The sequence below is a fragment of the Canis lupus genome, chromosome 12 (genome assembly GCF_048164855.1).
Source record: "Canis lupus baileyi chromosome 12, mCanLup2.hap1, whole genome shotgun sequence".
Taxonomy (NCBI): Eukaryota; Metazoa; Chordata; class Mammalia; order Carnivora; family Canidae; genus Canis; species Canis lupus.
The window spans coordinates 4,425,854-4,453,239 of record NC_132849.1 but is presented as its reverse complement, the minus strand read 5'-3'; the positions used below and the strand labels follow the sequence as shown (position 1 = coordinate 4,453,239).

General features: G+C 49.1%; 1 protein-coding gene and 1 long non-coding RNA gene across 4 annotated transcripts; one reads left to right on the top strand and one right to left on the bottom strand.

The window, feature by feature from the left end:
• Positions 1-2,289, bottom strand: LOC140600906 (uncharacterized). Its single transcript, XR_012004016.1, has 3 exons — positions 2,195-2,289; positions 937-1,054; positions 1-626 (listed from the first exon to the last, which is right to left on the bottom strand). It is a non-coding gene; the product is annotated as an uncharacterized lncRNA (long non-coding RNA).
• Positions 1,780-27,051, top strand: CGN (cingulin). Of its 3 annotated transcripts, XM_072769142.1 has the most exons (22): positions 1,803-1,861; positions 3,170-3,240; positions 7,497-8,377; positions 9,410-9,510; positions 9,664-9,733; positions 9,833-9,925; positions 12,116-12,243; positions 13,097-13,229; positions 13,544-13,756; positions 14,199-14,347; positions 14,566-14,698; positions 17,979-18,179; positions 18,495-18,701; positions 19,057-19,314; positions 20,351-20,521; positions 22,068-22,229; positions 23,437-23,526; positions 23,974-24,057; positions 24,167-24,285; positions 24,601-24,709; positions 25,089-25,252; positions 25,568-27,051. In XM_072769142.1, exons 3-22 carry the CDS (start codon positions 7,511-7,513, stop codon positions 25,704-25,706), a joined length of 3,591 nt encoding a protein of 1,196 aa, XP_072625243.1. In that variant the 5' UTR covers positions 1,803-1,861; positions 3,170-3,240; positions 7,497-7,510; the 3' UTR covers positions 25,707-27,051. The 3 variants fall into 3 exon arrangements, with proteins under 3 accessions (XP_072625246.1, XP_072625243.1, XP_072625244.1); XM_072769145.1 differs by lacking the exon at positions 3,170-3,240 and having other exon boundaries at positions 1,780-1,861; XM_072769143.1 differs by lacking the exons at positions 1,803-1,861; positions 3,170-3,240 and adding an exon at positions 4,405-4,578.
• The last annotated feature ends 335 nt before the right edge of the window (positions 27,052-27,386 follow it).

Genomic DNA, 27,386 nt, shown 5'->3' with positions numbered 1-27,386 from the left:
ATTGTAACATTTCTTAAGAAGATACCACAAACTCTGGAAAAAAAACCCTTAATGTTACTTTTACTACCTATGCCTAATGATGGTGTCCTTCTGAGATTGCTTTCTTGAGAAACAGATGACACAGATGGAGACTCTGGCCTCCTGGTTTTCCTCGTAATCTGTGTCCAGGGTGCTGGAGTAGGGTGTCTCCTTTGCCACCCTAACTTTATATTTACTACAAATATAATAAGTGTCCTAATTATTAAGGTGTTACCCATGAGACTTGAGGAGGTTCCACTTTTCCAATATCTGGGTCAATGAACAATCTCCCATTTCAATTTTTTTTTTTTTTTTTTTTAAATCTTCCCAGTGGTCTGGAGATAACAAGTCCTGGAGGGATACTTCCTCTTCCGCTCCCCACCCCCACAACTTTTTGCAGTTTCCTCCCCTAGGCTCTGGCCGGTTTGGTTACTTTAATCTCGGTGTAATGATTCCCTTGGAATGCAAAGACTCCGCATCCTAGTTGAGGAACTGGTAGGTGGACTTTACCCTCCAGGACCCACACCTAGCTTCGGAAGGACGGGGGCAGAAATGAACGTCAGCATGCGCACCAGACTGCCAGCTGCATTTAAGATTCCTTTTCAATCCTAAATAGGTACACAATAAATATTTGTTAGGAATACTATGCAGAGCCCAGCAAGGTAAACTAATCCCTTTTTTACATATCTCAACGGTTAAAATCTTAGGAAGGCAACTTTAATGCTGTTTAACCACAGTCAGCGTAGTTTGCTCAGCACCCCTGACCTGACTACTCTTCTGGGGCCTGAGATCAGTTCCTCATCTGGAACGGCTCAGCTCTACAATGGATTCACAGTCTGGGGTTGAGTCCCCTTTTGTTTAGGGCGAGGGTCATTCTTATTCGTTATAAATTTACATCCCCTTTCAATGTAAACTTACACTGATGTTTACCCAGTTTCCATTCATTCAGCAAATTAAGCGCCTCCTGTGTGCTGGTCCCAGTAGCAGGCATTTGGGGAATCAGCGAACAGAACAAGAGATCCTTTCCCTGGTGGCACTTAACGTGGGACGGGAGACAAACGATGAATACGATTTAAAGAATTTAAGTATGTAATTTGGGAAATGATAAAAAAAAAAAAAACCCACAGAGGAAAAGGTATCAGGCTGGACCACGATCTACGGAGGCCAGAGGACTGGGGGCTGCGCTGAGGCTGGGGAGAGCTGGGGAGGAGCGACGAGCTGGAGTGCGGGGCTCCGGCGTCCGAGGACCGGGGCGCTCCCCTGCGGAGGACAGCAGACGACCTGGGTCACGCGGGCTAGGTGAGGGCGGAAAGCGGCCTGAACGGAGGAGGAGGGCCGTTCCCCAGCGCCGCCGAGAGGATGCCCAGCCTGGGGCTTCCCAGCCACACGCCGCAGCCCCGCGCAGCCCCGCGCCCCCAAGAGGGCCTCCCGCGGCCCCTGCCCCCCGGCCCACGTGACCCGGCCTGGGACCCCCGCCGCGAGGCCCGACGGCGAGCGCCCCGCCCCTCGCGGGAAGCAGACCAACCCGAGGAAGGGGAAGGCGGGGCGGGGGGGGTGACGGCCCGCGGGGGCGGGGCTCCGGGGGGGCGTAACAGGTAGGTGGGGGAGGGAGCGCGGAGGGCCGCAGGGGAGGGCCGCAGGGGAGGGCCCGGGCACAGCCGGTGCAGTGCCGCGGCTGCAGCTCGGCGGCAGCGGGAGCTCGGGCCCCAGACCCAGCCCCGGCCCCGGCCCCAGCCCCGGCCCCGGCCCCAGCCCCGGCCCCGGCCCCGGCCCCGGCCCCGGCCCCAGCCCCAGCCCCGGCCCCGGCCCCGGCCGGAGCCCGCGAGCGCGGAGCCCGACTGGGGTGAGTGACCACGGAGGGGCGAGGGCACCCAAGAGGCGAGCGGGCCTGGGGGGCGAGGGGCGAGGCGGCGTGAGATGCCCTCCTCTGGGCACAGGTGCTGCCCTGGAGAGGGGTGCGGGGTGGCGGTGGGGGGAGCACTGACTCTAGGGACCGTGTCGGGGAGGGCACTTGAGACCAAGGCTGCTCTTCGGACAGGAAAGCGTCTCGGGGCCAGGTTATCGCTGGAGGTCAGACGCCCGTCCCAGGGGCGGAATTTCTCTCGGGGACCGCAGTGCTAGGGGGAAGGAGTTAGTTTCAGCTGGGCGAGGGGGGCTGCTGCCTGAGGGCAGAGACCTGGGGGGAAGGCGTCCAGGGGGGCTGCTGCGTGAGGCTCAGACATCAGGGGGAAGGTGTCCAGTGCTGCTGCCCTGAGGTCCCGTGCCCCCCCCCCCCCCCCGTTATGAGCTGGCGCTGACACCTGCTTTCAGGCTCTGAGATGTCCCCGAGTCGTGGTGGTATCTTGCTCTAACATTCACCTATAGGTGAAGAGGCTGAGGGGCAGAACAAGTAGGCACCCCCATCGCTTTGAAACTATTTAAACCTTTCAGTTTCTGTCTGCCTTTGCTTTGATACCTGGGAGAATTGTCCCTTCTTCCTCTTGAGAGAGTGCTCTCCAAGAGAGGGATATGAGGAAGTAGAGATCCCTAGGCCTAGAAATGTGTGAAAATACTTTCTAATGAGGCCTCTTTCTGGGGCTAATGTCAAACCCCCTCTCCCCAAGCACACATGCCTCCTTCTGTGGTTCTAGAATGGGGCCATTGGGTGAGGTTTGGGAGCGTAACCAACTTCCTTGAAGCCTCCCAGAAGATCCCCATTACTCCTTGAAACCCCACATGGCATCCCCAGCCGCCTGACCACGATGGCTGTCAGACTGGCAGTAGGCACCAGTGGTGTGGGAAATAGACAGGACTCCCTTGGAGACCACAGGACTAGGGGAACTAGCACCTCTAGGTCTCCAGGTTGGATGAGAGCTGCACATTGGGGCTGAGACAAGACTTCTGAGGCAGATTTCCTTGCCTTAGGCACATAAGGAACCAGAGCCAGTCTTAGCTTGGCCCCTTTGATGCCCTGCCTGAGGAAAGTGGTTGTAATTGGGAAATAATTAGCAACCGCTATGTTGTCCGCAGGCTGCCTACACGTGCCTCTGCACCTCTTCTTTCTTCCTTGATATTTAGGAGTGGGGGGCTGGCCCTACAAGACTGCTAATCCAGAGATTTGCCTGACCCTAAGAGGATTCTAGCTTCCCAGAACCCTTTCTTCTTTCCCCAGGCTGACCTGCATGCTATCAGCCCTGTGGGAGGTGAAGAAAAGGTAGGGCTGCTTCTCTTCGTGCCAAGGAGGTGAGAACTGAGGGCCAGGGAGTTGGCCTAGGCAAGTGTGGGATGCAACTGGGGAAACTTGAGAGGGAGGGGTAGGGGACACAGAGTCTTCCTGTCACCTGCTGGCCTGTCACTCACCAGGTTCTTTTCCCTTCTGTTCCTCCCTGTTCCTCTCCACCTTCTGCCTCCTCCCTCAGGGCCTTGGCCTTGGCATCTCGGCTGGACAGTCCTTGCCCATGGTTTTGCCCCCTGCCTCCTCTGTACTGTGGAATTTCTCTGGTCTGCTTTATGAGCTGCCACTGGAGTCTCCCTGGCCCTCCCCTTCCCCTTGCCTCTCAAACCAGTCCAGCCAGTTTGCAGGGCCCAGTTTGTCATTGTGTTTTTTCCTCCACTGGCCAAGCTGCTCTAGCCTGGCTCTCAGGTTTCTGCTTTTTTCAGTGGACTGGGCCAGGAGTCCACTTGGAGTGTTTGTGTTTTTGTTGTTGTTGTTGTTGTTGTTTTTGTTTTTATCCATGGGGAACCATCTTGTCTTTGTAACTCTTTCTGAGAAAATAGCCAACTGATCAAGGTCACTGAACTGTCCTTTTCTATTTTAACCATTTACTTCCCTTGTTACCTCTGAAGAGTCTAATTTCTATACCTCTCATTCTTCCATTTTCTAAATCTGCTGATTATGTGGCATCTAGCCCTGCGTATATCAGTTCTTCCTCTGCACATGCCAAACCACCCCACCCTAACTTTCTGCCACCCCACCCCCACTTTCTGCTAGAAGCCCAGGGACTGTCACTCCCAGTTGGAAGCCAGATGCTTATGGCTGGGCCAGAGGTGACGGAATTGGGGCAGGGCAGGCTAATGAGTAACCCAGGGAAAAGTGGCTGCCTGATACAGGTGCGCAGTATGCTTCCTCTCCCTACAGGCAGGAATGGCAAGAGGCAGACAGATGAAGATGAAGTTAAATTAACTTGTGGCCTGGGCTCTTCCTAGAGCATAGTTGGTGAGGAGTGCCCTGGTTGCCTGCCAGAGGAGGGAAGAGCAGGAGCAGGCTGTGAGAGCGAAGCTTCAGTACTCCAAGTTTCCTGGCACTAGGGCACTGTTTACCTGCCTCTGGGGCTTACGCAAGACCTTGGAGCTGCACCCCAGGCCACGCCCCACTGTCCTCTGTAACTAAAGGCGGATAGGTTTCGGGTTTTCCATGTTGAATCATTTAGAGCCCTGCTTCCCGACTCACCCCAAAGATCACTTCAACCCTCCTTCAACCTTACCACCTGTTCTGGGACTACCATTCCCTTGGAAATTAGGGAGTCATTGGGACCTGGGGAGCACGTTCAGCCCTACCTCTGAACAACTTGGTGTCCTTGGGTGAGTGAGGGGCTATACACTCTGCTGGGCCTAGCCTGGGAGCTCCTTGACCTGAATCTGGAAGATCAGTAGATGTACTGACAGAGTAGAGCTGTATTATGAATAAATCATGTGACTTCAGAGAGCTGGCAGTCTAGGCACATGGTTCCAAAATTATGAATGGGGCAGAAGAGAGGTCTAGTTATGAGAGCAAATGATAAATGGCTGTGAGGGATCACTGGGTAAATCTCACCACTGCTGTGCAAGTCTGCCTTGGTTCAGGATACAACCTTTAACAAATATTTATTGATGCATGCTGTGTCACCAGGCCGTGGGGCCACAGGAGTCAGCTGAGAGCTGTGTTCTTTGCCCTCTGGGAGTTTATAATCTAGTAGGAGAGACAGACAGGAAACAGTCATCACTCTGATAAGTATATAAAAATAAACTGTGGCAGAGGCACACAACTCTTGATCTTGGGATTGTAAATTCCCCACATTGGGTGTAGAGATTACTTAAAAATGAAATCTTTAAAAAAATAATAAACTGAGGCAAATTCATTGAAGGACAAGTGTAGAGCATATAACATGGTTTTGACCTAGTTTGTGGGAGAAGGTCTTTGAGAAAGGCTCTAAGGAAGTGACATCCTTCTGTGAAGGACTTGAAATAAGGAAGGTCCTGCTGAAAGGAACAGCATGTATGCAGGATAATGTTGGTTGTCAGCTTTGTAACAGACATAGTCATGCTGCTAGGTATGTTTCATGTTTCATATCTTGTCGTGTTTGCCCCCTCCTTTTTAAAAGATTTTATTTATTTGAGAGAGAGAGGAAAAAAAAGTGAGTGAGTGGGAGGGAGAGGGAGAGAATCTGAAGCAAACACCATGCTGAATGCCAAGCCCAACATGGGGCTCCATCCTATGACCGAGAGATCATGACCTGAGCTGAAACCAAGAGTCTGATGCTTAGCTGACTGAGCCACCCAGGGGCTCCTGTTTTCCCTCTTTTTATTAAAGTGGAACCTAAGTAAATTAAATGCAAGAATCTGAAGTGCGGAACATGATAAAATTTTTACAGCTGAATATGCATGTAATTATTATTGTCTAATTCTCACAGATAATACCTTTTTAGGTATTATCATTATACTTATTTTACAAGTGAGGAAATTGAGGCTCAGAAAAGTTGTGATTGCGCAAGGTTGTATATATCTAATGAAGAGCAGGGCTAGGTTCCTTTTTTACTGGATGAGTGGTTTGGATAACTGATCCCTTTGCCTCAGAGCTTCTTTCTTGATCCATTCTCTTACCATTCTAACAAAGGACCCTGCCAACCGGGATCCCTGGGTGGTGCAGCGGTTTAGCGCCTGCCTTTGGCCCAAGGCGAGATCCTGGAGACCCGGGATCGAATCTCACATCGGGCCCCCGGTGCATGGAGTCTGCTTCTCCCTCTGCCTATGTGTCTGCCTCTCTCTCTCTCTCTCTCTCTGTGTGTGTGACTATCATAAATAAATTAAAAAAAAAAATTTTTAAAAAAAGGACCCTGCCAACCAATTATCCTTTTGTTTGGAGTATCTACGGTTGGTTAAAGTCCTCCCCAATGTTGGAATGGTGGAAGGACAGGGATCCTTTAGTTCAGGGTGGGCTTGGAGGTGTTCGTGAACCTCTTGAGAGTCTGTGGTAAAAGTCTGTGTGGACTGTTTCTTGGGGGGCAGTAGTGGGGGTGGGTGCATTACTTTCATCAGTCTCTCAAATGGAGTCTCTCGAACCAAAAAGAAGAACCATTGCCAATAAGGGCTCCTCCCTCCCGGTTCCTTTTTCTGGAGTGGAAGGGCTGAGAATGCTAGGAATGTTCTTCCCACCAACCCCATTCTCACCTGGAGCAGGGCCACTCCATCCCCTCTCACCTTCCTAGCAAGTCTATAGCCTCTGAAGGGGGCCTTGCCAAATTTTCTTGGCCCAGAGCTCCACTGGGAGATTGAACTGGGTATGTTTGTGTGTCTGACTGGCTCATTGGATGCTCCTCCTCCAGGTTGGTGCTAGGCTGTGGTGGAGATTAGTTGCAGGGCTGGGGAAGCTGGAGTTTTTATTTGCTTCAAGGAGAACCTGCCCTTCCCAGTTCTTGGAGCCAGAACATACCTGGAATATATTCCATTTGCCAACCCTAATCTTAGGCTAACACCAGCTGGAGGAGTTGGCCTGTGGGTGGTCCTGGCTCTGGCCTTCAGGTGGGACAAGTCTGCCTGTCCTAGGACCTCTTAGGCTGACACTCTTTTCAATGTTATTTAAATTTTTTTTGAATAAGCAATACATCTACATGGTTCCAGATTTAAAAGGGACAGAAGATGCACAATAGAAAGGTAGTTACTCTCCCCTGCCTGTCCTTAGCCCTTAGTTCCAAGTGGCATCACTGCTGTCCTCCCAGAAATGGGATGGCATACCTTGGGGTGGGGGGGTCTTCTGTATTTTAAATAGGCTCTGGGAGTAGAGGGCTGCTTTTCTTCATTGGGATAGCGATATGTTAGGTGGGGTTTGGGTTCTGCCTTGATTGGGTTTGGAGGAGGCACACCGTAGTATATGTGTATGTGTGAAGATCAAACAAAATCATTAAACTCTTGACAAAGCCAGGTCCCTAGGACTGTATAAGAAGAAATGGATTCTTCTAAGTCAATGGGTCTCAAAATCTGGACCAGCAGCATCAGTATCACCTGGGAACTTGTTAGAAATGCAAATACAGACCTACTGAATCAGAAACTATGGTGATAAGGTCCAGTTGTCTTGTGTTTTCATAGGCCCTTGAGGTATTTCTGCTGCTCAAATAAAATATGAAGACCACTGTTCTATGTAGAAGGAATGACAAGGCAATATGCCACACAAAAGCCAAATAGGTGGAGGTTTCTGGGTTTCTACTACCAGTCTCTCAGCTTTAACTGTTTTCTTAAATTTCTAGGATCCCTCCCATTCATGGAGCAGGCATCCACCATGGCTGAACCCCGGGGCCCTGTAGACCATGGAGTCCAGATTCGCTTCATCACAGAGCCAGTGGGTAATGCAGAGATGGACACCCTGCGTCGTGGTGGACGACGTCCTGCTAAGGATGCTAGAGCCAATACCTATGGAGTTGCTGTGCGTGTGCAGGGCATTGCTGGGCAGCCCTTTGTGGTGCTCAACAGTGGGGAGCAAGGCAGTGACTCCTTTGGGGTCCAGATCAAGGGGACCAACAACAGAGGGCCTCCAGGAGCTCTAAGCTCTGACTCTGAACTCCCTGAAAGCACCTACTCTCATGCCAAGGAATTTCCTGCCCGCTCACAGGGCAGCATGTCTGATGAGGAGCTTGGGGCCCATTGGAATGGAAGGCTACTCCGATCCCAGTCCCAGGCATCACTGAAAGGCCCTGCCCCTGTGAGTCCGAGCACCAGGAGCACTAGCCTGCTGCAGCTGGCCCCTGAAGTAGCTTCCCCAGGGAGCACTATTGACACTGCTCCCCTGTCTTCAGTGGACTCACTCATCAACAAGTTTGATAGTCGCCAGGGTGGGCAGGCCCGGGGCCGCACTGGCCGGCGCATGCGGACACTGCCCCCTGAACAACGCAAGCGGAGCCAAAGCCTGGACAACCGGCTCCCACGGGATACCCTTGATGAACGAGAACATCAGTTCCCTACCCATTGGACTCCTAGCACAAAGCATGACAGCCACATGGGCAACTCCAAACAGTCATCCCAGAATCAGGGCCCTCTTGGTGGATTTAGCTGTTCCCGTCAGACCCAGGACTGGGTTCTTCAGAGTTTTGAGGAGCCACGGGGGAGAGCCTTGGACCCTGGCATGCTACAGGTCAGACCTCATTCCTCTGTGGGACCCAATAGCCCTGGAACCCCTTGCCAATTTAAATAACTTGAGGCAGAAAGTTTCAACTTTTGTCCTCCACTTTATCCATCTACTTCATAGGTGGTATTCATGTGTACAAGATACTTCCATGGAGGGATCCCTGGGTGGCTCAGCGGTATAGAGGCTGCCTTTGGCCCAGGGCGTGATCCTGGAGACCCAGGATTGAGTCCCACGTCGGGCTCCCTACATGGAGCCTGCTTCTCCCTCTGCCTGTGTCTCTGCCTCTCTCTCTCTCTCTGTGTCTATCATGAATAAATAAATAAAATATTTTTTTTTTAAAAAAAGATACTTCCATGGAAATGGAACTAACTATGAAATCTGCCTTCACAGCATGAGAGTTACTTGTTACAGCTCTGAATCATGTTACTAGCATTTGCTAGGTCTGTAGCATAAGTAAGACAGGCCTGGTAAGATGAACAGCTTCTTGTGCTCTTGTCAGGAGTCTCCTACCTTTGTCTCCCACTCAGGAGTTTAAGTGAGTGGGGAATGACTTCTTGGAGGCAAAGTTAAGCCTGTTTATTTACAAATTCTAGTATGTTAACTGTCGTTAGTAATAAGTAACTTGTCCCAGAGCTCACAGCTAGTTGAAATCTGCTTGTCAAATAGAATGTGGCTTGCAGCAACAGTGAGAGATGTAGGGATGCCTGGGTGACTCAGTGGTTGAGCGTCTGTCTTCAGCTCCGGGCTTCCTGCATGGAGCCTGCTTCTCCCTCTGCCTATGTCTCTGTCTCTCTCTCTTTCTCTGTCTCTCATGAATAAATAAATAAAATCTTAAAAAAAAATAGTGAGAGGTGTACCCTGCTAGGACCTCTCCTGGGCCTGCTGCTCAAGCCTCAGCGGTGTTGCCTCTTTTCCCCCACTTGAAGCTTGTTCAGCATGCTTGGAGGGCTTCGTCTCCTACCTACTGTTTCTGCGCTATCTGAACTGCACACACGCTTCTGACTTAATCTTCCTATTTCTTGGATTTATGTTTTGCAGTTCAAATCAACTCCAGACCTTCTCCGAGACCAGCAGGAGACGGCCCCACCGGGCAGTGTGGACCATGTGAAGGCCACTATCTATAGCATCCTGAGGGAGGGGTGAGTGGGGGCCCTCTCAACAGCACAGTCACACGCCTCCCTTCTTTTCCTCCTAGCTTCATTCCCTATCTTCCCTGACTTTAGCTCTTCCTTCCCTCATCTCTCCTACCTCTTCCCTCCCTTAGCCTTTGTTTCTAACCTTTTATCCTCCAGAAGCTCAGAAACCGAAACCTCTGTGAGGAGGAAGGTCAATTTGGTGCTGGAACAGATGCAGCCTCTGGTGGTGAGTGGCCATCTCCTAGTGGGAGCAGGAGGCAGGGTTGGGCCTCTGGGGTCTGGGGTCTGAATGTTGACCCATTCCTTCCCACCCTGTCTCTGGCAGATGACTTCTGGATCTGCTAAGGGCCTGACTGGGCATGGTGAACTCAGCCAAAAAGTGGAGGAGCTACAGCAGAAACTGGATGAGGAGGTGAAGGTGAGGGGAGATTGGAGGAGCAGGAGGCATACAGGACACGGGAGAAACTGTGGCCTCGGCTGCACTTCTAAGCAATGGGATGCACACTCGTATGTTGTGACACAGGGACAAGAGCTTGTGCTGGTCCCACCAAGGACTTCTTGGGTTCTCTGGAGCATGGGGAGAAGAGCACATTCATCGGGGCTCTGACCTCTTCCATTCATTTCCTTTGGAAGTTTTTGTCCTGGCTTTGTGCTCACTAGTTGTGGATGCCTCGAGCACATAGCTACCTCAGTCCTTTTCACTGGTGTCATGATGATGGCAGTACCATCATTAATTGAGTATACGTACTTAATTTATTTGAGAGAGCATGAGTGGGGGAAGGGGCAGAGGCAAAGGGAGAGGCAGACTCCCCGTTGAGTGGGGAGCCAGTCCCAGGACCCCGAGATCATAACCATGACCTGAGCCAGAATCAGATGCTTAACCACCTGAGCCCCTAGATGCTCCTATTGAGTATGCTTCCGGTAGCAGGTGCTCTCTGGGAATATGTAGTAATTATGGTGTTCTTGTAAAGTAGGTGTTGTGGGCCCTTTCATGATGAGAAAACTAAAGATCAGAGAGGTTAAGTGATTGCTTAAGGTAGTAAGTCACAGAGAAGGAATTTTAAAATTCAGATCAGCCTTATGCTAAAGTCTGTGAACTTCCTTTTAAAAAACATAACCGGGATCCCTGGGTGGCACAGTGGTTTAGCGCCTGCCTTTGGCCCAGGGCACGATCCTGGAGACCCGGGATCGAATCCCACGTCGGGCTCCCGGTGCATGGAGCCTGCTTCTCCCTCTGCCTATGTCTCTGCCTCTCTCTCTCTCTCTCTCTCTCTCTCACTGTGTGCCTATCATAAATAAATAAATTAAAAAAATAAAATATTTAAAAAAATAAAAAATAAAGAATAAATAAAAATCATAACCGTGGGGCACCTGAGTGGCTTGGTCGGTTGAGCACCTGACTTTTTTTTTCTTTTAAAGATTTATTTATTTATTCATGAGCGACACAGAGAGAGACAGAGACGGAGAAGCAGGCTCCCTGTGGGAAGCCTGATCTGAGACTTGATCCCAGGACCTCGGAATCATAACCTGAGCCAAAGGCAGACACTCAATCACTGAGCCACCCAGGCGCCCGAGTGTCTGACTTCTGATTTCAGCTCAGTTCATGGTCTCAGAGTCGTGGTATTGAGTCCTGTGTCGGGCTCTGTGCTGGGCATGAAACCTGCTTGGGATTCTCCCTCTGCCCTTTCTCCCAACTTCTCTCTCTCTCTCTCTCTCTCTCTGTCTAAAAAAATAAAATAAATAAAATAGTTTAAAAAAATACTGCTCCCACCTCTCACAGTATTGTCTCTTACATGTAGTTGGTACTCAGTACATGTCGAATTGTAACTCCTCTTATTTCCTAGAAAGCAGTATAGTGTACCAGTTAAGTAGTCAGCTGTGGAGTGAAACTGAGTTCAAATCCTGGTAACTGTTGGCTGTGTCCGTTTCGTGGGCATGTCCATTACATGTTCTAAGCCACTATTTCCTTAACTGTAAAGTGGGGATGATAATTGTACTATGTTATTTATCTGTGGCTGTGTAATGAATTACCTCAAAACCTAGCAGTTTGGAGCAGTTTGAAGCAGTCATCTCCTGGTGTCTTGAGGGCTCAGAATCTGGAAGCAGCTTAGCTGTTACCAGTTTCCAGTCAAGGTATTGGCTGGGACTGTAGTCATTAGAAGACAGTGGGTGTTAGCTGGAGGCCTCATTCCCTTGCTGTGTGGACCGCCTCATGGGGCTGCTTGAGTGTCTGCACGTTATGGCAGCTACCTTCCCCAAGGGTGAATGATCCCAGAGAGAAGGTAAGGAGGAAGCCGCAGTGCCTTTTTAGGACTAGTCACTGGAGTTCCTTATGTTTGTTAGAAGAGTCCTTAAGTCCAGCCCATACTCAAGGGGAGAGGCTTTACCCTTTGAAAGGAATGTCAGAGAATTAGTGGACATACTTTAAACCATCACAAGTCCCCAGGCTTGTTAAGAGGATTACATTGCAGATAAGAAACACCGGGTCCATAGTACAGTGCCTGTCATGTAGTAAGTATCAGTAAACGTTAGACATTTGCATCACTCCTGGTCCTTCTGAGAGGCTTTCCCTACTCTCCACCTGTTTTACTCTGCCTGCCTTTTCCAGAAACGGCCGAAGCTAGAGTCATCTCGGCTTGGGCTGGAGCGGCAGCTGCAGGAGAAGGCAGAAGAGTGCAGCCAACTGCAGGAGCTGCTGGAAAGGAGAAAGGGCGAGGCCCAGCAGAGCACCAAAGAGTGAGTACAGCTAATGGTGTGCATGGGGCTGCTTGGGGACCAAGGCCAGGGTTGGAAGTACCCCCTGGGTGAGACATGGAAAGGTATCTCTAGAAGCTAGAAGGGGCAGACAGAGATAGTTTTTTTTTTTTTTTTTTTAATTCTTTATTTATTTATGATAGTCACACAGAGAGAGAGAGAGAGAGAGGCAGAGACATAGGCAGAGGGAGAAGCAGGCTCCATACACTGGGAGCCCGACGTGGGATTCGATCCCGGGTCTCCAGGATCGCGCCCTGGGCCAAAGGCAGGCACCAAACCGCTGCGCCACCCAGGGATCCCCAGACAGAGATAGTTTAAAGATAGGACCTTACTCTCTTTACTTTCTCTATTGGTGATGATGATAGTGCCTAAGTTGGGTTACCTGGATTTGCCTCTTTACTTTAGGCTCTAAATCTGCAAAATAGGTTAATCATAGTTCTTACTTCACAGGATTGATCATTCAGCATGTATTTTTGCAATCAATACTGTGTGGCAGGCACTGATCTAGATTCCAATGAACCATTCAGATGAAGAGCACTGTTCTCTAGAAGCATAGTTTCTACCCAGGGGTGGGGGGAGCCAGACAGTAGTAAATAATGAACACATCAGGTAAGAAAATTTGTAGCATGTGAGAAGGTGATAAGTAGAGTAGGTCAAAGCAGATCAGAGGGCCAAGAGTGGAGGAGCAGGTTCCAGTATTAAAGTGGTCAGGGGAGGCCTCCTTAAGATTTGAACAGAGACTTGAAGGACGTTGAAATGGATGAATGTGTGTAAAGTGTTTAGAAAACTGCTTGACATGTGGCACGTGATGATATTATCTATTAATAATTATTAGGCTCCAGAACATGAAGCTCCTTGTGGACCAGAGTGAAAGGGTACGATGTGGGCTGGAGGCCCAGGTGAAGGAGCTGCAGGACAAGCTGAAACAGGCCCAGGAGCCTGAGCCTGCTAAGGAGGCGCTCATGAAGGTAGGCAGTAGGATGGCTCCTGTGGCCTCTGTTTTCTTTCGGTAGAGCACCCTCAAGTCTGCTCATCTCCAGTGTCCCCAGAGTATGTACAGTATGCAACTGATTATGGGTACCCCTTAATGTGCTTTCAGACATATTTGATAGTGGGGTGGGGTTAGAACTCAGAACAGAGGGCATCTTAGAGGGCAGAGAGCACCTTGTGCTGAGTCTAACAGGTATGAAGTGCTCAATACATATTTTTGATGGACTAAGTGAATGAACAGACAGGCAGATCTGAATAAAGTTCCTCTGTTCTTCCACCTTCATTTCCCCAGGACCTGTTAGAGGCCCGAGAGCTTCTGGAAGAGGTCTTAGAGGGGAAGCAGCGGATGGAGGAGCACCTGAGACTGCGGGAGCGGGAGCTGACAGCCCTGAAGGGGGCCCTGAAGGAGGAGGTGGCCTCCCGTGACCAGGAGGTGGAACATGTCCGGCAGCAGTGCCAGCGAGATGCAGAGCAGCTTCGCCGGAGTATACAGGATGCAACCCAGGCATGTGACCAGAGCAGGGGCTGTCAGAAGAGGGCATCCCCCCAAGAAGAGGCTTGAGGTCTCTTGGTATTTCGGGACTTTCCTGGTCATAACTGGAACTCCCTCTAAAAGACACACATGAGATGCATTGAGAACCTTGGCCAGAAGACCTACAAGGTCTCCTTCTACAAGGGCAGAGAGGGAATGCAGACGAGGAACACCATGATAAATAAATAGGGGAGGCTTCCTGTAAATGACAGCAGGGATGGGGGTGGGGGTGGGGGTGGAGCTATAACCTGGGGAGAGCTTTCTGCTAGCATTGCACCCAGCATCACTGGGCTATCATGGTGTGTAGCTGGTGTGATGCCCTCTGGGCCTGATCCTCCCCTTCCACACTTCTACTTTGGTCTGAAGTGCGTTCTTCCCTCGGAGCCTCCTGGCCCCCAACTGCCTCCTTCCCTAGGACCATGCTGCATTAGAGGTGGAGAGGCAGAAAATGTCAACCCTGGTGCGGGAGCTGCAGAAGGAGCTGGAGGAGACCTCAGAGGAGACAGGGCATTGGCAGAGCATGTTCCAGAAGAACAAGGATGAACTTAGAGCCACTAAGCAGGAGTAAGGACTTTGCCTCTCTCCCAGTAATGCTTATCTGGGATTCCTATATCCTGCTTTTCTACCCATGCTGTGCCCTTTACTCTGCCGAGAGTGGGTGCCGAGGGTGGGTGCCGTCCATTGGCTTCTGGGGAGGTGGTTTGCATTGTCCTGCTAACCTCTGCCAGGCAGTTGGCCTGACCTTGTTCCCTTTCCCTTTGCATTCACCTGGCTGGATTCAGACTCCTGCAGCTGCGGATGGAGAAGGAGGAGATAGAAGAGGAGCTTGGGGAGAAGATAGAGGTCTTACAAAGGGAATTAGGGCAGGCCCGAGCTGGTGCTGCAGATACTCGCCAAATGGAGGAGCTTAAGAAGGTACTTGGAGGGACACCTGGCTGGCTCAGTCAGTGAACATGAGACTCTTGATCTCAGGGTTGTAGTTTGAGCCTCATGTTGGGTGTGGAGATTACTTAAAAAAAAGGGGGGGGGGCAGCCCTGGTGGCACAGTGGTTTAGTGCTGCTTGCAGCCCGGGGTGTGATCCTGGGGACCCGGGATCAGGTCCCATGTTGGGCTCCGTGCATGGGGCCTGCTTCTCCCTCTGCCTATGTCTCTGCCTCTCTCTCAATCTCTGTGTCTATCATGAATAAATAAAATAAAATCTTAAAAAGAAAAAAAAAAACCTTTAAAAAAAAAAAAGGAAGCACTTGGAGTTGGGGCATGGAAGGGCAGGTTGGGGTGATGGGCACTGACCTCGCTTACCCATGAGGGCCTCCACACTGTGTGGCTGCCTCCTGTGTTTGGTTTTCAGGACCCACCTTGCCTGTTCAGCCATCTCTCTCCCCAACACATTCTGATGCAGTTGGGCTCTCATCGAGTATACATGTTTCTAATGGAAAGGACTTCTGGTTGGGTTCTAGCCAGAGGCTGCTGGCTGCCTCCCAAGAAACCTCATGGGGAGCAGCATTTAGATGGATTTGTGAAACTCCAGGGTCATTTTTGCAAGCTTGGAATTTGGTCTGCACAGGGAGAGCTGATCTGTTGGAAGAGGCTAGAAGTGGGATTGGGGGGCTTAAGGGGAGCGGGCAGGGGGATGGGCTCATTAACTACGTCTATGAAACAAACATTTACAGTTAGAATGCCATTTTATTAACTTGTGCAAGCGTCATCACACAGACTGGAATATTTGCATTGGCTCAGCCAGCTGACCTACTTGGGAAGCCAAATCTAATTCAAGGGCTGCTTATAGAATCTAGAGGTAGGGAATTCAATATTATATCATACATGGGTGTTTTATAAATGACAAGGTCATCAAATTGAAGTGAATACAAATAATTTCTTCATGTTCCTGGTATTAGTTTATGAAGGACAAGAAAGCAATTCATTATTTTTGATGATTTAGAAACTTAGAAAATATTTTTGTTAGTATAGGGAACTGGCATTTATGGCCTCCCGAGGATCCTTCTAGGTTTACAGTTCTTTGATTCATTATGCTGGATATGTAGTTGGTGCCCATTTAATGAGTATTAATTAATCAGTGTGTGTTAATCATGTCTTTACCATAACACTGCCTACTTGTAATCAAGGTAATCATATTTATTAAATGAGCAAAGAAGTATAGCTCTAAGTGATGATTTTCCAGATAAATAAAAGTCCAAGCTTATGCCAAATACTTGGTGGAGAAAAAAAGTGTTAACCAAATATACTTTCAGTGATTGTGAAATGAAAAGTGCTCTTAAATTTTTACTATGTTAATATGAAGTTAACAGATACCAAGGATAGTCTGAAGTCTGTTTGCTGTATTAGTTGACATAATAAACTTGGACATTCCTCTGGACAATCTCAGTGATTTATTATGTGAGATGAAGCTTAAAAGCTAAAAAGTAATACTAGTGCTTCATTTATCTCACATATGCAGTGTATTTAATTAAGTACTCACTCAAACAACATACATATGAGAAAATATTCCCCATCCAATGTAGACCCCATGAGGTCCTGTTTTTTCCTCTATAGTTAGTTTTGTTAGTGTCATATGTTGAAAACTCAAAAAATATAAACTTTCAGCCTAATTATGGTATTTTCTGAATTTCAGAAGTAGCTAATAGCTAAAGAACTAGAACCAGAGCTCATATTTTAATTTTTAAAAAGATTTTATTTTTACACCCAATGCGGGGCTCAAACTCACAACCCCAAGATTAAGAGTCACATGCTCTACTGACTAAGCCAGCCAGGCGCCCCAATATTTTAACTTTTTAAAAAAAATAAGAGAAGCACCACTATTTATTGTGTAATATGTTTTGATTTTCAACATATTTTCTTTTGTTTTTGAAATAACCAATCCTATTTTATTCAAACTCTCATCTACTCTCACTGCGTGTGATTTCTTTTTTATGGACATTTATTTCACATGACATAGAATTTACCCTTTTATTTTATTTTTATTTTAAAGATTTTTTTACTGGGGCACCTGGGCAGTTCAGTGGTTGGGCATCTGCCTTTGGCTCAGGGCATGATCCTGGGGTCCTGGGATTGAGTCCCATATTGGGCTCCCAATGGAGAGCCTGCTTCTCCCTCTGCCTGTGTCTATGCCTCTCTCTCTGTGTCTCTTGTGAATAAATAAATAAAATCTTAAAAAAAAAAGATTTTTTTACTTTATTTGAGAGCCAGCAAGAGCATGAATGGGGGTGTAGACTCCCCACTGAGCAGGGAGCCCAATGCAGGGCTCCATCCTAGGACCCTGGGATCATGACCTGAACCAAAAACAGATGTTTAACCCACTGAGCCACCTAGGTGCCCCGAAGTCACCCTTTTAAAGTGTACAATTTAGTGGTGTTTAGTATATACACAAAGTTATACAACCATCATCACTATTTAATTGCAGAACATTTTTATCACCCCAAAAAAGAACCCCATCTGCATTAGCAGTCACTTTTCCCAGCTGTTTGCAACCACTAATCTACTTTCTGACTCTATGCATTTACCTGTTCTGCGCATTTCCTATAATTGTACTCCTATAACATATGGCCTTGTATGTCTGGTTTCTTTCACCTAGCATAATCTTTTTTAAGGCTTCCCAATGTTGTAGCAAGTATCAGGACTTCATTATTTTTTAGGGCCGAGTAATATTCTATATGGATATATCATATTTTGTTTCTCTGTTTACCAATCGATGGACATTTGGGTCACTACTGTATTTTAGCTCTCATGAATAATGCTGCTGTGGACATTCGAGTGAACATGTTTTTTGAGAACATGTTTTCAGTACTCTTGAATATGTGTCGGGATGGAATTCATTTTTTTTTTTTTAATTTTTATTTATTTATGATAGTCACAGAGAGAGAGAGAGGCAGAGACACAGGCAGAGGGAGAAGCAGGCTCCATGCACCGGGAGCCTGACGTGGGATTTGATCCCGGGTCTCCAGGATCGCGCCCTGGGCCAAAGGCAGGCACCAAACCGCTGCGCCACCCAGGGATCCCTCGGGATGGAATTCATATGGTCACTCTATGATTAACTTTTTGAGAAACTGTCAGACCATTTGCCCAAGTAGCCACACCATCTTTTGTTTCCCCAGCAGTGTAGGAGAGTTCCAGTTGCTGCGCAGTCTGATGGCCCTGGCTGCCTCCTGGTGCCTTGCCACTGTCCCCTTTTCCTTCTAGGAGCTGCGCCAGACACAGAAGGAACTTAAGGAACTGAAGGAAGAGCAGCAGAACCAGGAGGTGGCTGGGCGTCACCGGGAGCGGGAATTGGAGAAGCAGCTAAAGGTTGAGGCTGATCGAGGCCAGGGGTTGGAACAGCAGAACCTCCAGCTACAAAAAACCCTCCAGCAACTGAGACAGGACTGTGAAGAGGCTTCCAAGGCAAGGGGAGTGGGCCCGGGGCTTAGGAGGTGGAGGCTGAGGGGTCTGGAGGGCCGAGGAGCCAGAGGGCATGGAAAATGACCTATCATGGGTATGTACAGACCAGACCCTTGTCCTAGGTGTGTGGTTAAAGTAGCCAGGGTTTGGCAGGGAGGGGGTGGCAGGGCTGTACCTGCTGATACCCACTTCCTCTGCAGGGGTGGGATCCTCAGGGGCACTACCACTGTTGTGGGCTCTCTTTGGGGTGGCTTCCCTGATACGGTAGGTGACCTGGAGCCCCAGGGTCTGAGCTGCCACTCCCTGAACTGGCCGCAGGCTCAGGTGGCAGCAGAGGCAGAGGTGGCGGTGCTGGGGCAGCGACGGGCAGCAGTGGAAGTGACACTTCGGGAGACCCAGGAGGAGAATGACGAGTTCCGACGGCGTATTCTGGGTCTGGAACAGCAGCTAAAGGAGGCCCGAGGCCTGGCAGAGGGCGGGGAAGTGGCAGAGGCAAGGCTTCGGGACAAGGTGCAGCGGCTAGAGGTCAGTGCCCTCTGCACATCATTGGCTTCCCCCTGGCCCTCCTTCTTCTCACCCCTGGGTCAATACTCCAGCTAAATCCTCAGCTATCAGTTTTGTTTTGTCCCCGGTGTGCTTCTATTTGCCTTCCCAATTCAATGTTAAACTTGGGCTTATTTCCTGGAGTGTGCTTTGTTGCAAACGTCTTGCCCCTTGTGCTGGTATTTTTGTCTCTTATCCCCCACCCTATGCCTTTTCTTTTTCTTGATTTCTTTGCTAGTCCTTTGGAGCCTGTTTTCACTGCCTACCTTTTTCATAGCTCGCTTTCCTTCCCTTCCATCTACTCCCCTCCAAATGACTTCTGTCTCCCCTCTCCCAGGCAGAGAAACAGCGGCTCGAAGAGGCCCTGAATGCCGCTCAGGAAGAGGAGGGGAGCCTGGCAGCTGCCAAGCGGGCACTGGAGGCCCGGCTGGAGGAGGCCCAGCGGGGGTTGGCCCGCCTAGGGCAGGAGCAGCTAGCACTGAACCGGGCCCTAGAGGAGGAGGGGAAGCAGCGGGAGGCGCTCCGGCGGAGCAAGGCTGAGCTGGAGGAACAGAAGCGCTTGCTGGACAAGACTGTGTGCCAGCTCAACAAGGAGGTGGGGCATGGGGTGGCCTGGCTCTTAGGAGGAGGCCTAGCTCTTAATGAAGCTTACGTTGGGGGAGGGGGATAGGGTTGGGGTCAGAATGGTCGGTGGTGTTTGCTTTCCTCAAGTTAATTGCTGGGGAGGCAGAATCTTTGGAGAGGGGTGTCCTTCCTACTACCCCTCAGTGGACAAGAGTCCACCCCGATATCCCATCCATGGTGGTCTTGATCCTTGGGGAGTGTTTCCTGGGATTCTTCCTTACATGTCTGTAAGACCTGAACACAGGAATCTTTATTACTAGAATTTTCTGTTTGGAGTAGGGAAAGGAAGGGTCTAGGATCTCTTCCTAGATGTCTTTAAGACCTAAACACAGGATTTTTGTGGGTGAAATTTTATATTTGAGGGAAGGCAAAGAGAAAGGAAAAAAAGGAAATAAATTGCATTTTTTTCAGGTAAGGTTCTCCTCCTAATCTCTTTTTAAAGCTAGAGCAAACATACATATTTTGTCAGTTCTAAAATGCACATTGCCATCATCTCCAGAGTTGACTTGTGCCTTATGACTGTGTGTTATAGTTCAGTTGACAGGTTTGTTTCTTTTGTTTTGGTTTTTGGTTTTTGTTTTTTTTTTATGGTACATCTTCCAATCATTGGCATCTTGGGTTTGTTGAAATTTGGTCATTTAAGGTTTACTTTGTATCAGACACAGTTATAAGTAGTTTACATAATTAATATAATTCTCACAAACAATCTTGTGATGTAGGTACCGTTATCTTCCCATTTTACAGATGGGGAACTGAGACCCAGAGAGGATAAGTAACTTGCCTTTTGCCACATAGCTAATAAGTGGTAGAGTCAGGATTTGAACCCAGGCCATATGTGTATTATTACTTGCCATACTAGGGACCTAGGCCTAGGGGAGAGCTGGGGAGGGTGGCTTCAGCAGTAAGAAGAATCTGGGGGAGTCTGGGCTTAGAGGAGGGTGGGGAGGGGGGTCTGGGTTTAGAGGAAGGACAAGAGTATAGTGCTAAAAAGGCTCTTTTCATCCCAGCTGGAGCAGATTGGGAACGATTCTAAGCAGGCTCTGCAGCAGCTCCAGGCCCAGCTGGAGGATTACAAGGAGAAGGCCCGGCGGGAGGTGGCGGATGCCCAGCGTCAGGCCAAGGAATGGGCCACTGAGGCTGAGAAGAACTCAGGGGGGCTGAGCCGGCTTCAGGATGAGGTAGGAGCAGAAGTGGCAGGGGGTAGAAACCCTTCCAACGTCCTTGGTTTAAAGGTCACTGCCTCTTTTTTTTTTTTTTTTAAGATTTTATTTATTTATTCATGATAGTCACACAGAGAGAGACAGAGAGGCAGAGACACAGGCAGAGGGAGAAGCAGGCTCCATGCACCGGGAGCCTGACGTGGGATTCAATCCCGGGTCTCCAGGATCGTGCCCCGGGCCAAAGGCAGGCGCCAAACCACTGCGCCACCCAGGGATCCCTTTTTTTTTTTTTTTTTTTAAGATTTTATTTATTTGAGAGAGAGTATAAATAAAATATTAAAAAAAAAAATCCTAGGGACGCCTGGGTGGCTCAGTCATTTAAGTGGCTGCCTTAGACTCAGGTCATGATCCTGGAGTCCTGGTATCAAGTCCCACATCTGGCTCCCTCTTCCAAATCTGGCTCCTTCGTCAGTAGGGTATCTGCTTCTCCCTCTGCCCTGCCCCCCTGCTCATGCTCTCTCTCTCTCTCTCTCTCTCTCTGTCTGTCTCTCTCTCTCACCCTCTCAAATAAATAAATAAAATCTTGGGACACCTGGGTGGCTCAGCGGTTGAGCATCTGCCTTCAGCTCAGGTGTGATCCTGGAGTCCCAGGATCGAGTCCTACATCGGGCTCCCTGCATGGAGCTGCTTCTTCCTCTGCCTATGTCTCTGCCTCTCTTTCCATGTCTCTCATGAATAAATAAATAAAATCTTTAATAAATAAATAAATAATATCTTTAAAATAATTTGAAAATCTCAACACTGCAATGTTAGTGGAAATATGGTAACAGAACCGAGGCATGTCTGACACAGAGTAGGTGCTTTAAATATGATGGCTAGTTTTAATGCTTCACAATCTTTATTTATTAAAAGAATTTTTTAATAAAGGTTTTACTTATTTAATCATGAGAGACATAGAGAGAGAGGCAGAGACACAGGCAGAGGGAGAAGCAGGCTCCCTGCGGGGAGCCTGATACAGGACTCTGTCCCAGGTTCCTGGGATCACACCCTGAGCTGAAGGCAGATGCTCAACCACTGAGCCACCCATGTGTCGCTCACAATCTTTTACAGTAACAACTTGTTATAATTTTGTTTTGTGATTACATAACCCTCCCTTTTTTTAATGTTCATCCCTTTTTGTTAAAAAAAAAAAAAGTCCCAGTACCCAGCCTGTAGCCCATATCACTTAAATCATATCTCCTAGGGCTAGGACCTGGGATCCGTTGTCTAAAATCTCCTTAAGTGATTCTAGTTTGTGTAGAGCATTCTAAAGCAATAAAGAAAATGGACTAAGAGCTCCTGCCTGCCTGCTAGATAGGATGCTGCCTGATTCCTGAATTGTTGAATAAAGCTAGCTAGATCTTCAAAGAGAAGACAATGGACTAAACCTCAGCCAGCCTTTTATTATTACCGTGCTCTGGAGATTTAAAGATCATCAGTGAGGAAACATTGCTCCCCACCGGGCAGACTGTTCCCCCCACCCCCACCCCCAGCTCTCATCAGTTGCATTCTCCCTTCCACTCAGACCCAGAGGCTCCGGCAGGCCCTGCAGGCATCCCAGGCTGACCGGGACACAGCAAGGCTGGATAAAGAGCTGCTGGCCCAGCGACTGCAGGGCCTGGAGCAAGAGGCAGAGAACAAGAAGCGCTCCCAGGATGACAGGGCCCGGCAGCTGAAGGGTCTTGAGGTGACAGCACAGGGGGTGGTGGGGGAGGGGCGCAGGTGGGACTTCTGTGGGGGAAGGGAGCTGGACACTCCAAGCCCCCTTTCTATGCTAGGTACCCAAAGCAGGTAGCCCACAGCTGATGGATTTTGTTTGAGCGCAGTACTTTCAATGACTCTGAATCAATTGCCAACGTTTAGAAATTTATACGTGTCATTTATATATTCTGATTTCTGGTTCCTTTTGTACATTTGGAAAATATAGTAACACTGAGCTTCTAATCCTGAGCTGTCTGCATGGCAGCAGTTGGCTGGAGCTGAGCAGTAACCTCTCCCCTTTGGAGTGAATAATGGTCTTCAGTTTGCTATATTTGGCAGTAATAATATAATAATAACAGTGACAATAGCAGCATTAAACGCTTACATGTTATGCCATCTGCCAGGTACTGGAGACTCCTTTAATTTTTTTATTTTTATTTTTATTTTTTAAACATTTTTATTTATTTATGACAGTCACAGAGAGAGAGAGAGAGGCAGGGACATAGGCAGAGGGAGAAGCAGGCTCCATGTACCGGGAGCCCGACATGGGATTCGATCCCGGGTCTCCAGGATCGCGCCCTGGGCCAAAGGCAGGCGCCAAACTGCTGCGCCACCCAGGGATCCCCTGGAGACTCCTTTAATCCTGAGAATAACTCTGTGGAATAGGTAGTCTTTTCTCCATTTTATAGACTAGGAAAACTGACACACAGAGAGGTTAAACACCTTGACCATGGCTCTTCTGCTAGGAAGTGGTAGGTCTGATTTTCAGACCCAGACAGTGTGTCTCCAAGAGACCATACCCTTGGTCTCTCTCCATGGGACTGCCTGGCTTGAGTGCACTTCCTTCATCTGAATCCTGGCGCTTCGGGTTCTGACTCTCTCCAGCTCAGCTTTGGCTCAGGCACTTTGGCTTCTGACTGTTTTCCCATTAGGGAAATAGGGCTGCCCCACTGAGGAATAGATTCTGGGGCAGAGACCAGAGGAGGCATCACCACCCTTTCCTCAGTGCCACGCCTGGTCAGCAGAGGGTGCTAGCTTCCATGGTGGCTCCAGGCAGGGGCACACACCAGCTGGTTATGGGGACATGTGAGACAGAAAGGTGTGTGGAGGCTAGGAGGAGGGTCCTGGTTGGGGGTTAGCATTCTGGTGTCCAGCGTGTGGGGCAAAATTAACCTGTTGTTCCCATGCCACAGGAAAAAGTCTCACGGCTGGAAGCAGAGTTAGATGAGGAGAGGAGTACCGTGGAGCTGCTGACAGAGCGTGTGACTCGTGGCCGGGACCAGGTGAGTCCTTTCTTACCCTTCCCCCGTGCCCACCCCTGACTGCAATACCTTCAAAAATGCCTCCAACCTCCCATGCTTTGTAATCTGGAGAATTCTGGCTGCTGAATCTGTGCATGGCTCGTGCTACTTCAGGGTCTCTCTGCTTCGGGCCAGGTGGAAAGAAGCCAGGGATTTGAGTGGAACAAGAAATCCTGGTAGCCTGGGATACTCTGACCTGAGCCCAGGCTGCTTCCCTTCAGAAGGGATGCTAGTTCCTGGTGAGATGGAGGAGGCCCTGTTTCGATTCTGTGGCTCTTCCCATTTGACTAAGCTGTGATTTCTTAGTTGCCTAAGAATTGCTGGGATTCAGAAGGCATCCTACTGTTTACTCTCTGTCTCATATGGTTTACCTGGCTGGTTCATTATTAGCCCTCCCCAAATCTGACCCCTCTCATCTGTCCCTACTAGGTAGACCAGCTGAGGTCAGAGCTCATGCAGGAGAGATCTGCTCGACAGGACCTGGAGTGTGACAAAATCTCCCTAGAGAGACAGGTGAGCAGAGGAGTAAGGAGTCTTGGGGATAGACCCTCAGAGGTAGGTGAATGACCATAGGAGGGATCAGAAGTGGAGCGTGACCATGAAGACTTTCTGTCCCTCTCAGAACAAGGACTTGAAGAGCCGATTGGCCAGCTCAGAAGGCTTCCAGAAGCCCAGTGCCAGCCTCTCGCAGCTTGAATCCCAGAATCAGGAGTTGCAGGAGCGGCTGCAGGCTGAAGAGAGGTGATGTGAGCCCATCCTTCCTCTCTCCCTCTGGCCTTTTCTTCTCTGAGGTTTTCTCCATCTTGCACGTCAGACATGGCCAACCTAGCCTGATTATTAGGGGGAATCTTTTCTTTTGGGAAAGAGCAGAAGGAGTGGAATGCAGAACTTCTGGAATGTGAATGACCTCTTATCTCTCTGGTTCTTTGGATCTGCCCTGGATCCTCCCTATTGTGACAGGACTGAGAGGAGTTCATGGAGGCTGGAGGGGGCCAAGTAGGGTTTCCTTTAGAAATGGAGATAGCCATAGACATCCCCCCTATCACACCTTCTTAGGGAGAAGACGGTCCTTCAGTCCACCAACCGAAAACTGGAGCGGAGGGTTAAAGAGCTGTCCATCCAAATTGATGATGAGCGGCAGCATGTCAATGACCAGAAGGACCAGGTAAGAATGATAGCCAGGGCCAAGCAACCATATGGTAAGCATATACTGTGCTTTTGCTTAAAGGCCAAGGGAGGCCCCATCTCATAGGTCTTTCCAACTTCTACTGTCCTTGTATAAGGTCAGAGACTAGATGGGAGGCACTGGATTAGAGCAGGCATAGTGCATTGAGTGTCATGATGTGGTAGGTTCTCTTTCTAAGTGTTATATGTGTATGAGCTCATTTAACCCCCAAAACCAGCCTGTGAAGTTAGGGAACTTGCCCATGGTCATGACATATTTCTGGGGCAATGATCCCTTGTCAAAATAGCTATGGGGGAGGGTCCCAGTCCATGGTAGCAGCAGATGCTTTTCTAATGTGGGGTTTTGGTATCCTGCCCAGCTAAGCCTGAGGGTGAAGGCTTTGAAGCGGCAGGTGGATGAAGCAGAAGAGGAGATTGAGCGACTGGATGGCCTGAGGAAGAAGGCCCAGCGTGAGCTGGAAGAGCAACATGAGGTCAATGAACAGCTCCAGGCCCGGATCAAAACCCTAGAGAAGGACTCCTGGTATGGGCTGCTTTTCTGCCCCCCTGCTCAATCAGGATGGTTATGCAAGAAGGGAATGAGCTCTCCTGCACTGAATAGGGAGGAGGATCTCTGAGATGGGACTCTGCAGTCCCTCCTTCCTGGCTGGAAGCCTGGATTATTCTTTAGTAGTTCAGCCCCCAGTCTATAGCCCATCTCCCCAGATCTCAGATTGGTGGGGGATCTTGTGAGTACCTTGAGGCCTTAGAACAACTGGGAGTTTCCTTAGCGTGAAAAGCATGATTGTCTGAATCTTTCTGTCTCCTTCCCTTACAAGTATTCCTCTCTCTGACTCAGGCGCAAAGCCTCCCGTTCAGCTGCTGAGTCAGCCCAGCGTGAAGGGCTGAGCTCGGATGAGGAGTTTGACAGTGTCTACGACCCTTCTTCCATTGCATCGCTGCTTACGGAGAGCAACCTGCAGACCAGCTCCTGTTAGCTTAGGTCCACAAAGGACCAGAAACTGCACTTGAGGCCTGCTCTGGCCAGGCCTGCTCTGCCCTGCCAAGCCTCAGATTCCTCATTCCTGGAGGGGGACTTGATTATTCAGCCCTAAGACCGGGAGGGGTGTGAGTGATGATGGTAAAAAAGGCATCAGCATGAAGCTGGTAGACAGGCTTGCCTCTGGAGGAGTGGGTATTTTAGGCCAACTGAGCCCTTCCCTTAAGTGCTGATCCTCCTTCTCCTCCCTCATAACAATAGGATGACCAGCATATAGGCCAAGGGGGATTGAGCAGGATAGGAAGGGATAGACATTGCCACGTACATAAAGCTTTATTTCTTTAGCCCTTACCTCTCAGGCTCAGGGAAATACCTTTGTGATTTTGCTCCCTTGACTCCTGCAACCTGTTTTCCTCCCACTCTGGAGCAAGGTAAAGAGAACATTATAGGTAATGGACACACTGGTGTGGCTCTATCCGCTTGGATGCTCCGCTTTGCACAGTCATGGGACGCATATGGTAGTCTCTGTTCCTTTCCACTCATATATTTTGCCTTCCCCAAACCCAGAGGATCCAAGGGATCTGTTCTCCCCCTCCCATCTTCACCATTCCTACCTTCCTTCTTTCCTTTTGGTGCCTTAGCCAGGGTGAGGAGATAAGGATGCTCTTCTTACCTCTGTACCTGCACATTCATACCTCTCCAAGGACCAGCTTGTCCCCAACCAGGGCCCTCAGCTTTTCCTGCTGCCCCAGTCTAAAGAGAGCTACTGGTTCCTCGGCTGATGAGCCCTTGGGGGAGGGACTTTGGTAGGACCATGATAAAGTGGTGGGCTTGGTTCTGCTCAGGGTCTCTATCTTTCCTCCTCTTCCTCTGTGACAATGGATGTGTTTGTTTATAAGGGGGTTGCATCTGGGAACCCTGATAACTGTCTACATGAGTCTGAAAAGCAAAAGTCTTCCTTGTGGCTTCTCTGACCCAGATGTGCCTAACCTCAGTAGGGAACCAGGGGACCCTTATTATCTCAGGAGCTTGGACCTGATACGGGGCTTCTTTCTTGGTAGAAATGGGAAGAGGCAATGGAGGATTTATTCCTCCCTTGGGTTTTGGGGAGAGCCAAGCCCTGTTGGAGAGGGAGTAAGGGAGATTATTTACCTCTCTTATTTCCTAAGCAGGCTCTGTAAGGAGCCCGGGTGAGGAAGAAGGCTGTTTTCACCAATGACTTGTAATTTCATGATTAAAAAAAAAAAAAAATTCTATTCTGCAAATTAGATATTTTCTCCCAAATCAACCTACCCTTGATTTTATTTTAAATAAAATGTTAAAATTATATATCTATACTGAAATCCTTAAATTCTCATTCTTTTCCCTCGCTTGTTTTGAGATCTGTTCTACAAAGAAACCATTTTTACTATAGAACTTAGAGGCTGAAGCTGGGGTTTTCTTTACCTCACTTTTTAGAGGGCCTTTACAACAGATTAGATGGAACCTAGGGAACCTGTGTTTATAGCACCTCCATTCTCTCCTAAATAACCTTCTGGGAATAGAAAGGCCAGTAAATGCTGTCTCTGAGGGTTAAAGGAGACAGACCAGAACTGGATTTTATGCTCTTGGGGCACAGGGATATCCCCAGCATTCACCTCCCAGTATAAAGACATTCATTCCTATCTGGTATGGGACC